This window comes from Ranitomeya imitator, chromosome 1 (assembly GCF_032444005.1).
Source record: "Ranitomeya imitator isolate aRanImi1 chromosome 1, aRanImi1.pri, whole genome shotgun sequence".
Classification (NCBI taxonomy): domain Eukaryota; kingdom Metazoa; phylum Chordata; class Amphibia; order Anura; family Dendrobatidae; genus Ranitomeya; species Ranitomeya imitator.
In genome coordinates this window covers 694,464,477-694,477,228 of record NC_091282.1, presented here as the reverse complement: position 1 = coordinate 694,477,228, position 12,752 = coordinate 694,464,477, and the positions used below count along the sequence as shown (strand labels likewise).

Genomic DNA, 12,752 nt, shown 5'->3' with positions numbered 1-12,752 from the left:
AAAAATGCCATTTATGAGGTAAAGCCAACAAATGCCAAAGAATTGTGAGATATAGTCCAAGCATCCTGGGCTGGAATAACAGTGACAGGGACCAGAAGTTGGTTGACTCTATGTGACATACAGTACAGACCAAAAGTTTGGACACACCTTCTCATTTAAAGATTTTTCTGTATTTTCATGACTATGAAAATTGTACATTCACATTGAAGGCATCAAAACTATGAATTAACACATGTGGAATTATATACTTAACAAAAAAAAGTGTGAAACAACTGAAATTATGTCTTATATTCTAGGTTCTTCAAAGTAGCCACCTTTTGCTTTGATGACTGCTTTGCCTGCTTTGCACACTCTTGGCATTCTGTTGATGAGCTTCAAGAGGTAGTCACAGGGAATGGTCTTCCAACAATGGTCTTCCAACAATCTTGAAGGAGTTCCCAGAGATGCTTAGCACTTTTTGGCCCTTTTGCCTTCACTCTGCGGTCCAGCTCACCCCAAACCATTTCGATTGGGTTCAGGTCTGGTGACTGTGGAAGCCAGGTCATCTGGCATAGCACCCCATCACTCTCCTTCTTGGTCAAATAGCCCTTACACAGCCTGGAGGTGTGATTGGGGTAATTGTCCTGTTGAAAAATAAATGATGGTCCAACTAAACGCAAACCGGATGGAATAGCATGCCGCTGCAAGATGCTGTGGTAGCCATGCTGGTTCAGTATGCCTTCAATTTTGAATAAATCCCCAACAGTGTCACCAGCAAAGCACCCCCACACCATCACACCTCCTTCTCCATGCTTCACGGTGGGAAACAGGCATGTAGAGTCCATCCGTTTACCTTTTCTGCGTCGCACAAAGACATGGTGGTTGGAACCAAAGATCTCAAATTTTGACTCATCAGACCAAAGCACAGATTTCCACTGTCCATTCCTTGTGTTCTTTAGCCCAAACAAGTCTCATTTGCTTGTTGCCTGTCCTTAGCAGTGGTTTCCTAGCAGCTATTTTACCATGAAGGCCTGCTGCACAAAGTCTCCTCTTAACAGTTGTTGTAGAGATGTGTCTGCTGCTAGAACTCTGTGTGGCATTGACCTGGTCTCTAATGTGAGATGCTGTTAACCTGCAAATTCTGAGGCTGGTGACTCGGATAAACGTATCCTCAGAAGCAGAGGTGACTCTTGGTCTTCCTTTCCTGGGGCGGTCCTCATGTGAGCCAGTTTCTTTGTAGTGCTTGATGGTTTTTGCCACTGCACTTGGGGACACTGTCAAAGTTTTCCCAATTTATCAGACTGACTGACCTTTATTTCTTAACGTAATGATGGCCACTCGTTTTTCTTTGCTTAGCTGCTTTTTTCTTGCCATAATACAAATTCTAACAGTCTATTCAGTAGGACTATCAGGTCTGTATCCACCAGACTTCTGCACAACACAACTGATGGTCCCAACCCCATTTATAAGGCAAGAAATCCCACTTATTAAATCTGACCGGGCACACCTGTGAAGTGAAAACCATTCCCGGTGACTACCTCTTGAAGCTCATCAAGAGAATGCCAAGAGTGTGCAAAGCAGTCATCAAAGCAAAAGGTAGCTAATTTGAAGAACCTAGAATATAAGACAGAATTTCAGTTGATTCACACTCTTTTGTTAAGTATATAATTCCACATGTGTTAATTCATAGTTTTGATGCCTTCAGTGTGAATGTAGAATTTTTATAGTCATGAAAATACAGAAAAAAAACTTTAAATGAGAAGGTGTGTCCAAACTTTTGGTCTGTACTGTAGATGTGAAGCAGTTCTAAAAAACTGTGGATAGCAAATAAATATTAGGTTAGGGAGTCACAGGAATGCTAAATCCTAAAAAAAAATACATATTGTGAGTCTGTAAAGACAGATGCCGTCACTGCTATTTTTTTAGAACAGCCTAACCCCTTAAGCCCCAAGGGCTTTGCACGTTAATGACCGGGCCAATGTTTACAATTCTGACCACTGTCCCTTTATGAGGTTACAACTCTGGAACGCTTCAACGGATCTTGGTAATTCTGACATTGTTTTCTCGGGACATATTGTACTTCATGATAGTGGTAACATTTTTTCGATATAACTTGCGTTTATTTGTGAAAAAAACGGAAATTTGGCGAAAATTTAGAAAATTTTACAATTTTCCAACTTTGAATTTTTATGCCCTTAAATCACAGAGATATGTCATGTAAAATAATTAATAAGTAACATTTCCCACATGTCTACTTTATATCAGCACAATTTTGGAACCAAACTTTTTTTTGGTAGGGAGTTATAAGGGTTAAAAGTTGACCACCAATTTCTCATTTTTACAACACCAATATTTTTTTGGGACCACATCACATTTGAAGTCATTTTGAGGGGTCTATATGATAGAAAATAACCAAGTGTGACACCATTCTAAAAACTGCACCACTCAAGGTGCTCAAAACCACATGCAAGAAGTTTATTAACCCTTCAGGTGTTTTACATGAATTTTTGGAATGTTTTAAAAAAAATTAACATTTAACTTTTTTTCACAAAAAATTTACTTCAGCTCCAATTTGTTTTATTTTCCCAAGGGTAAGAGAACAAATTGGACCCCAAAAGTTGTTGTACCATTTGTTCTGAGTACGCCAATACCCCACATGTGGGGTAAACCACTGTTTGGGCGCATGGCAGAGCTCGGAAGGGAAGGAGCGCCGTTTGACTTTTCAATGCAAAATTGACTGGAATTGAGATGGGACGCCATGTTGCGTTTGGAGAGTCCCTGATGTGCCTAAACATTGAAACCCCCCACAATTGACACCATTTTGGAAAGTAGACCCCCTAAGGAACTTTTCTAGATGTGTGGTGAGCACTTTAGCCCACCAAGTGCTTCACAGAACTTTATAATGCAGAGCCGTAAAAATAAAAAATCATATTTTTTCACAAATATGATCTTTTCGCCCCCAATTTTTTATTTTCTTAAGGGTAAGAGAAAAAATTGGACCCCAAAAGTTGTGCCATTTGTTCTGAGTATGCCGATACCCCACATGTGGGGGTAAACCACTGTTTGGGCGCATGGCAGAGCTCGGAAGGGAAAGAGCGCCATTTGACTTTTCAATGCAAAATTGACTGGAATTGAGATGGGACACCATGTCACGTTTGGAGAGCCCCTGATGGGCCTAAACATTGAAACCCCCCACAAGTGACACCATTTTGGAAAGTAGACCCCCTAAGGAACTTATCTAGCTGTGTTTTGACAGCTTTGAACCCCCAAGTGTTTCACTACAGTTTATAATGCAGAGCCGTGAAAAAAAAATTAATTTTTTTTTCACGAAAATTATTTTTTAGTTCCCAGTTTTGTATTTTCCCAAGGGTAACAGGAGAAATTCGACCCCAAATGTTGTTATCCAATTTGTCCTGAGTACGCTTATACCCCATATGTGGGGGAGAACCACCGTTTGTGCGCATGGCAGAGCTCGGAAGGGAAGGAGCACCATTTGGAATGCAGACTTAGATGGATTGGTCTGCAGGCGTCACGTTGCAATTGTAAAGCCCCTGATGCACCTAAACAGTAGATACTCCCCAGAAGTGACACCATTTTGGAAACTAGACCCCCCAGGGAACTTATCTAGATGTGTTGTGAGAACTTTGAACCCCCAAGTGTTTCACTACAGTTTTTAACGCAGAGCTGTAAAAATAAAAAAATCATTTTTTCCACAAAAATTATTTATTAGCCCCCAGTTTTGTATTTTTCCAAGGGTAACAGGAGACATTGGACCCCAAAAGTTGTTGTCCAATTTGTCCTGAGTACGCTGATACCCCATATGTGGGGGGAACCACCGTTTGGGCGCGTGGCAGAGCTCGGAAGGGAAGGAGCGCCATTTGGAATGCAGACTTAGATGGATTGGTCTGCAGGCGTCATGATGCATTTGCAGACCAGGCAAAATAAGAGTGTAGAGCGCACTACAAATACCAATAGTACTAAATGCCAATTGGGGTGCAAACAAGCGGCCAATATCATGAATCTGAAGGCAAAGAAAAAAGAAGCCACTCAAAGGATTGCACACCACAGGGCTAATAAATAATGATATACAAAATATAATCACAGGAATTTTATTAGCAAATAAAATTCCTGTGATTATATTTTGTATATTATTATTTATTAGCCCTGTGGTGTGCATTTCCTTTCAGATTCACGATGCATTTGCAGAGCCCCTGATGCACCTAAACAGTAGAAACCCCCCTGAAGTGACACCATTTTGGAAACTAGACCCCCTAAGGAACCTATCTAGAAGTGTTTTGACAGCTTTGAACCCCCAAGTGTTTCACTACAGTTTATAATGCAGAGTCGTGAAAATAAAAATTAATTTTTTTCCCACAAAAATGTTTTTTTAGCCCTCCAAATTATTTTCCCAAAGGTGACAAGAGAAATTGGACCCCAATAGTTGTTGTCCAATTTGTCCTGAGTATGCTGATACCCCATATGTTGGGGTAAACCCCTGTTTGGGCGCACGGGAGAGCTCGGAAGGGAAGGACCACTGTTTTACTTTTTCAACGCAGAATTGGCTGGAATTGAGATCGGACGCCATGTCGCGTTTGGAGAGCCCTGATGTGCCTAAACAGTTCAAACCCCCAATTCTATCTGAAACCCTAACCCCAACACACCCCTAACCCTAATCCCAACCATAACCCTAAACACACCCCTAACCCTGACACACCCCTAACCCTAATCCCAACCGTAAATGTAACCCTAACCCTAACTTTAGCCCCAACCCTAACTTTAGCCCCAACCCTAACTTTAGCCCCAACCCTAACCCTAGCCCCAACCCTAGCCCCAACCCTAACCCTAATGGGAAAATGGAAATAAATACATTTTTTAAATTTTTTTTATGTTTCCCTAACTAAGGGGGTGATGAAAGAGGGTTTGATTTACTTTTATAGCGGGCTTTCTAGCGGATTTTTATGATTGGCAGTCGTCACACACTAAAAGACGCTTTTTATTGCAAAAAATATTTTTTGCCTTACCACATTTTGAGAGCTATAATTTTTCCATATTTTGGTCCATAGAGTCATGTGAGGTCTTGTTTTTTGCGGGACGAGTTGACGTTTTTATTGGTAACATTTTCGGGCACGTGACTTTTTTGATCGCTTTTTATTCCGATTTTTGTGAGGCAGAATGACCAAAAACCAGCTATTCATTAATTTCTTTTGGGGGGCGCGTTTATACCGTTCCGCTTTTGGTAAAATTGATAAAGCAATTTTATTCTTCGGGTCAATACGTTTACAGCGATACCTCATTTTTTATCATTGTTTTATGTTTTGGCGCTTTTATACGATAAAAACTATTTTATAGAAAAAATTATTTTTGCATCGCTGTATTCTGAGGACTGTAACTTTTTTATTTTCTTGCTGATGATGCTGTATGGTGGCTCGTATTTTGCGGGACAAGATGACGTTTTCAGCGGTACCAAGGTTATTTTTATATGTCTTTTTGATTGCGTGTTATTCCACTTTTTGTTAGGCGGTATGATAATAAAGCGTTGTTTTTTGCCTCGTAATTTATTTATTTTTTTTGGTGTTCATTGAAGGGGTTAACTAGTGGGACAGTTTTATAGGTCGGTTCGTTACGGACGCGGCCATACTAAATATGTGTACTTTTATTGTTTGTTTTTTTTATTTAGATAAAGAAATGTATTTGTGGGAACAATATACAGTATATTTTTTTCTTTATTTAGGATTTTTAAAAAAAATTTTTTTTACACATCTAAAAATTTTTTTTTTTACTTTGTCCCAGGGGGGACATCACTGTATAGTGACAGATTGCTGATCTGACACTTTGCAGAGCACTGTGTCAGATCAGCGATCTGGCGTGCCCTGCTGCTTGGTTACCAGAGCCTGCTCTGGACCCGGAAGTACTCCATGCAGGAAGTAGGCCTGTGGCCATTTTGGATCCGGGGCCTGCAGGGAAGAGACGCTCGGTACAAGGTGAGCACATCGCCTTGTACCGATCGTCTCAGGGAAGCCCGCAGGGAGCCCCCTCCCTGCGCGATGCTTCCCTATGCCCCCGGAACACTGCGAACATGTTTGATCGCGGTGTGCCGGGGGTTAATGTGCTGGAAGCGGTCCGTGACCACTCCTGGCACATAGTGCCAGATGTCAGCTGCAATAGTCAGCTGACACCCGGCCGCGATCAGCCGCGCTCCCCCCGTGAGCGCTGCCGATCGGGTATGACATACTATCCCGTCACTGGGAATTAAGTCCCAGGTCACCTTGACGGGATAGTACGTCATATGGGATTAAGGGGCTAATGTTCATTTTTTGTTATTTTCTGTAAAGTAGTTAAAAATTATATACATTTCTATTCATGTTTTGAATTAGAAAACAATGTGCAACATTCCCAATACTGGAAATAAAAACTAGTATACAGATTTTGTGATTATCTCACGGTTTTGAACACACTGCTATTATTTTGAGCACTACTGTATGTGACATATTAGTATAGATAGTATCAAATTGACTTTTTGATAAGCAGTTTGGCATTTTCTGATTGAGTTCCATTAAACAAGAACAAAATGGCATGGCTTTGGAGATGTATTTAATATGCTTTTTACCATCTAACAATAGGAAGATAAAGTAATTATTTTTGTTTCTCTAGTGCCAGAAGTTTGGAGAGTATCACAAGGATGACCCTAATTCCTTCCGCTTCTCAGAAACATTTTCTCTTTTCCCCCAGGTATATACTTATGTATTTTCAGTAAGTCTTTACAGTCCAAGTTATAAGGCTTTTAAAGAAATACGTAAACCTTTACTTACCTTTGCTTACTTAAGAGCCGCACCTTTTTTATTTTTTCGTCAACATAGCAATGTGGGGAAAAATACAAAAGGGTTCCGCACTCCTTTAGTATTAATTTATAGTTACACAAAAAAGTTGTTGGCAATATATAAAACTATATATACAGACTATGCATCAACACACTGCAACAAGTGAACATATGAATCCCATTAATGCTATAGACATGAAAACCTAAGGTACGTAAAAGGGGTGTTCCAGAACTAACATTTATTTTAATTCTAAATGCCTATCTATTTAATGTTATAATCCAATCTATTGTATAATATACTTTATTTTAAAAGTCCCTATCTTTCCTTCACTACACTATTTAACTACTTTATTTATTTTTTACTACTACATTTTGGTTGAGAATTCCAGTGCATGCTGGGATAATCACACGAGTCGCCATCAGGGAGCAGACGGTGTGGTCACTGCCGTAGCCTCTGCCCTCTCCCTGAAATTAAGCAAATTCAATGACATCCGTTTCAGGGTCGAGTCTTTTCATTACATCCGTGGTGTCTCTTACATGAGAAGGCAGGATTTCAACCAATGGGTGCAGGTAATGTTCAGTAATTTTGCATACTGGGTCACACAACCCTCCAATGCCAGAGACAATTGGACAACCTGGTGGATTAAGGGGATCCTTGAGGACTTTGCGAAGTAAATAAAAAGTGTCAATAACCAGAAACTTCACAAATAACCCGTCTAGTACCTTTTTAGGAATGATGATGCCTTGAGAAAAAGCCCTGTCTAGGATTTGAAAAAGTTCCATAGAGAAGCCAGTTTGAGGGTTATAGGACAAGGAAGTGTAAGACTCCTGGTCCCTAAATCGCCAGAAACGCTCTCTCTTGTACGTCGCAATGAGCCAGATGACCACATTCTTCCTCTTTCCATTTGGTTTAAATACCACGTCCTCTAGGGACCGCAGCTCTCTGAGCTCTCTTCATCATTCACAAGTAAGATTATCATCTACTCTATTGGTGGAAATTGACCTGCAATCCTCAGCAACAAGTGTACTGAAGAATTCAACTTGAGGACAGAGTGAGAATGGGGTGGGGGAATACCTGTGGGAGCACTTGAGCTTTCCTTTCTAACTCCTCCAGGATCAAGATGGCCTCCCATTCTGCCCTGGTGTTAAGTCCCAAATCAAGATCAGTTTTTGAGTGTAATTTTTTTTGACAAGCTTTCTTGAGAAAATGTGTAGATCCTTCACTGCAGTAAAAAAAAAAAAAAAGGCAAGTTATTAATTGGAACAAAAGGGAGGCCCAATTCTGAAACCTCCTGCAGAGTGTTAGATAAGACATGGGTGTATAAGTTAATTACCTCAAAATTATTGGTTTTACTCTTTTTCTCTGTAGACCGAGGGACTATTAATTTACATTTGTTAAATGTTTTTCCCTTTTGAGCAATGGAATGTCTAATCAAATAGATTGGTGCTTACATTAATGCTCACTGATGAATCATCATCAGCCGATGATGCTGAATTTGAACGGATCTTTGTGGAAGATCTATAGATTTAATTATTTTTAAAATCAGTGACATCCATTTGATATTTGTTGGTTCTAGCAGCAACCAAATATTTTTCTCATTTGCGAAAGTCAGTATCCAAATCCTCATTAAGTTTAGTCATGGCATCTGGGGAAAGCCGATTAAGGAGGTTCTCCTTGATTGAATTAAGCTCAGTTTCAATTTCTAACCAAGAACTTTTGTTAGACCCAATCAAAAGATCCATAAAGTCACCTGGAACATGTGGAATAGAGCTCTTCCCATTGTTTTTTTTTTAAATATCGTCATCAATCATGAAAGAAGGAAAAACCTGAATGCGTAGGCCTTGAAGTATCAAGCCCTTAATTAGATATTGCTCCTGAAACGACTTATTCCACCATAACCTAGTTTTCGTGTTTAATAAGTTTTTAAGTTTAACTTCTTTCTGACAATGGACATAATGATTTGTCCATGTGCTCTGAGCCTATTTGACCATGGACGGATCATTACGCCATCGTGATTGCCCACGCATACAAGGATGCCATCCATGTGACACGCATCGGCGCCAGGGAAGAAGCGTTACAGTAAGCGCTGTTCCCCGACACCAGGTTCTGAACATGGCTCTTATCATTCTTCCCTGCTGTGCTTGCGAGTAGGGGAGAATGATGAGAGTTATATGTTAAGTGAGAAAAGAGATAGCAGGCGACAGCTGATAAGACTATTACTCCCACCCTTTATGGCAGAGTGGCCCGACGGAAGCCTCTCTTCAGTGCAAGACATATGAAAGCCCTCATAGACTTTGCTAAAAAATACATGAAGGACTCCCAGACTATGAGAAATAAGATTCTCTAGTCTGATGAGACGACGATAGACTTTTTTGGTGATAATTCTAAGCTGTATGTGTGGCGAAAACCAGGCGGTGCTCATCACCTGCCCAATACAATCCCAACAGTGAAACATGGTGGTGGCAGCATCATGCCATGGGGGTGTTTTTCAGCTGCAGGGACAGGGCGACTGGTTGCCATTGAAGGAAACGATTTCGAACAAGACAATGACCCTAAGCACACAGCTAATATACAGTAACAAAGGCTTCAGAACAACTCTGTGACCATTCTTGACTGGTCCAGCCAGAGCCCTGACTTAAGCCTCATTGATCATCTCTGGAGAGACCTGAAAATGGCTGTCCACCAAAGTTCACCATACAAACTGACGGAATTGGAGAGGATCTGCAAGAAAGAATGGCAGAGGATCCCCAAATCCAGGTGTGAAAAACTTGTTGCATCATTCCCAAGAAGACTCATGGCTGTACTAGCTCAAAGGGGGCTTCTACTCAATACTGAGCAAAGTGTCTGAATACTTATGACCATGTGATATTTCAGTTTTTCTTTTTTAATAAATTTAGCAAAAATTTCTACATTTCTGTGGGGTGCAGAGTGTACATTAATGAGAAAAAAAATAACTTTTTTAATTTACCAAATAACTGCAATGAAACAAAGAGTGAAAAATTTAAAGAGGTCTGAATACTTTCTGTACCCACTGTATACCCTGATCTGATCACTGCCAGCTCCATAACAACAAAATGAACTAGCTGCCACCACCAATTGTTTATGTAGGCCTACTGGACACCCATTGTGATAGCTTATTGCTTCAGGGGTGCAGTTTACAGAGCAAGAGGAACTGAGCTTTTAAAGCAAACCTGTCAACAGGTTTGGCCGATATGAGTTACGTCCAGTGCCTTTCAGTGCTTATCTACACCATTCTATAATGCTGTGCATAAGCCCCCAATCCGACCTGCAAGAGAATAAAAATAACTTTTATTATACTCACCTGCAGGGCGGTCCAGTCTGATGGGTGTCGCAGGTACTGGTCTGGCGTCTCTCATCTTCTTGCGATGCCGCCCTCCTGCTGGCTTCATGGCTCCTTGGCAGGCGTATTTGTCTGTCCTGTTGAGGGCAGAGCAAAGTACTGCACTGCGCAGGCGCTGGGCCTCTCTGACTAGAATATAGAATGCTGTAGAAAAGCCCTAAAAGCCAGTGGCCGTAACTCATATCAGCCAAACCTGGTGACAGGTTCCCTTTAAATGTTATATGTTTAATCTGGAAAAACAGGCAGTGTTTATAAAAACTATACAAAGATGTTACCAAAAGGAAAAGAAAACAATACAGTATATACAATCATATGACACAAACTGCATGACAAAAGGAAAGTGCTAAACCCGTGTCACGAAAATGGCTCAGAGCTAAGGAAGAACTCCTTGGAGCAAGGGACCGAACCACAGAGCACTGTGTCTTCCTGAACTGACAAACTAAATAAACACAAGAGTGATACCCAATGGTATTATATTGGAATACCCTATTCGATATTTTTTTGTAAACCAATAATTTATTAAATACCATAGAGCTCCAAACAGGGTAAACCAAAAACCACTCAAGCAGAGAATGCATGATAAAAATATATATCTTTATTACGAAATAATATGACAATAGAAAAGCATACAATAAATGTTGATTTCTGTATATAAAAAATACCAATTTTGCATATGGTGGATAAGGTAAAATTCACAAAATTGAATATATATATATTTTATAATATTTCCCCTAGGAAGTATAAGCACCAGACATGAAAAATCATAAAAATAAATAATAAAGAAAAAATTATAATTTATGCAATGTTTATATAGTCACTCCAGTGCACAAGCAATGCAAAAATTGCAAAAACTAAGCACACCAGTGTAGTACAATAAAAAAATAAAATAAAAAATAAATATATAAAGAACTCATATATTCATAAAGTGCATATGGACTGTAAAAGATATATGAATATACAGTACAGACCAAAAGTTTGGACACACCTTCTCATTTAAAGATTTTTCTGTATTTTCATGACTATGAAAATTGTACATTCACACTGAAGGCATCAAAACTATGAATTAACACATGTGGAATTATATACTTTGCAAAAAAGTGTGAAACAACTGAAATTATGTCTTATATTCTAGGTTCTTCAAAGTAGTCACCTTTTGCTTTGATGACTGCTTTGCACACTCTTGGCATTCTCGTGATGAGCTTCAAGAGGTAGTCACCAGGAATGGTCTTCCAGCAATCTTGAAGGAGTTCTCAGAGATGCTTAGCCCTTGTTGGCCGTTTTGCCTTCACTCTGCGGTCCAGCTCACCCCAACCATCTATAGAGGCCAGGTCATCTGGCGTAGCACCCCATCACTCTCGTTCTTGGTCAAATAGCCATTACACAGCCTGGAGGTGTGTTTGGGGTCATTGTCCTGTTGAAAAAAAATGATGGTCCAACTAAGCGCAAACCGGATGGAATACCATGCTGCTGCAAGATGCTGTGGTATCCATGCTGGTTCAGTATGCCTTAAATTTTGAATAAATACCCAACAGTGTCACCCGCAAAGCACCCCCACACCATCATACCTCCTCCTCCGTGCTTCACGGTGGGAACCAGGCATGTAGAGTCCATCCGTTCACCTTTTCTGCGTCGCACAAAGACATGGTGGTTGGAACCAAAAATCTCAAATTTGGAATCATCAGACCAGCACAGATTTCCACTGGTTTAATGTCCATTCCTTGTGTTCTTTAGCCCAAACAAGTCTCTTCTGCTTGTTGCCTGTCCTTAGCAGTGGTTTCCTAGCAGCTGTTTTACCATGATGGCCTGCTACACAAAGTCTCCTTTTAACAGTTGTAGAGATGTGTCTGCTGCTAGAACTCTGTGCGGCATTGACCTGGTCTCTAATCTGAGCTGCTGTTAACCTGCGATTTCTGAGGCTGGTGACTCGGATAAACTTATCCTCAGAAGCAGAGGTGACTCTTGGTCTTCCTTTCCTGGGACGGTCCTCATGTGAGCCAGTTTTTTTTGTAGCACTTGATGGTTTTTGCCACTGCACTTGGGAACACTTTCAAAGTTTTCCCAATTTTTTGGACTGACTGACCTTCATTTCTTAAAGTAATGATAGCCACTTGTTTTTCTTTAGTTAGCTGCTTTTTTCTTGCCATAATACAAATTCTAACAGTCTATTCAGTAGGACTATCAGTTGTGTATCCACCAGACTTCTGCACAACACACCTCATGGTCCCAACTCCATTTATAAGGCAAGAAATCCCACTTATTAAACCTGACAGGGCACACCTGTGAAGTGACAACCATTCCCAGTGACTACCTCTTGAAGCTCATCAAGAAAATGCCAAGGGTGTGTAAAGCAGTCATCAAAGCATAAGATGGCTACTTTGAAGAACCTAGAATATAAGACAGAATTTCAGTTGATTCACACTCTTTTGTTAAGTATATAATTCCACATGTGTTAATTCATAGTTTTGATGCCTTCAGTGTGAATGTACAATTTTCATAGTCATGAAATTACAGAAAAATCTTTAAATGAGAAGGTGTGTCCAAAGTTTTGGTCTGTACTGTATGTGTATGTACATAAATAGATCTAAGAAGAATTA

The 12,752-nt window shown here is 40.2% G+C and overlaps 1 protein-coding gene across 1 annotated transcript in view; it reads left to right on the top strand.

Moving 5' to 3' along the window:
* Positions 1-12,752, top strand: part of LOC138642474 (protein transport protein Sec23A) — a 354,941-nt gene that overhangs the window by 303,118 nt on the left and 39,071 nt on the right. Inside the window, exon 15 of the mRNA XM_069730653.1 lies at positions 6,631-6,708. Within this exon, the coding sequence (XP_069586754.1) occupies positions 6,631-6,708 (78 nt within the window). The remainder of the gene's footprint in view (positions 1-6,630; positions 6,709-12,752) is intronic.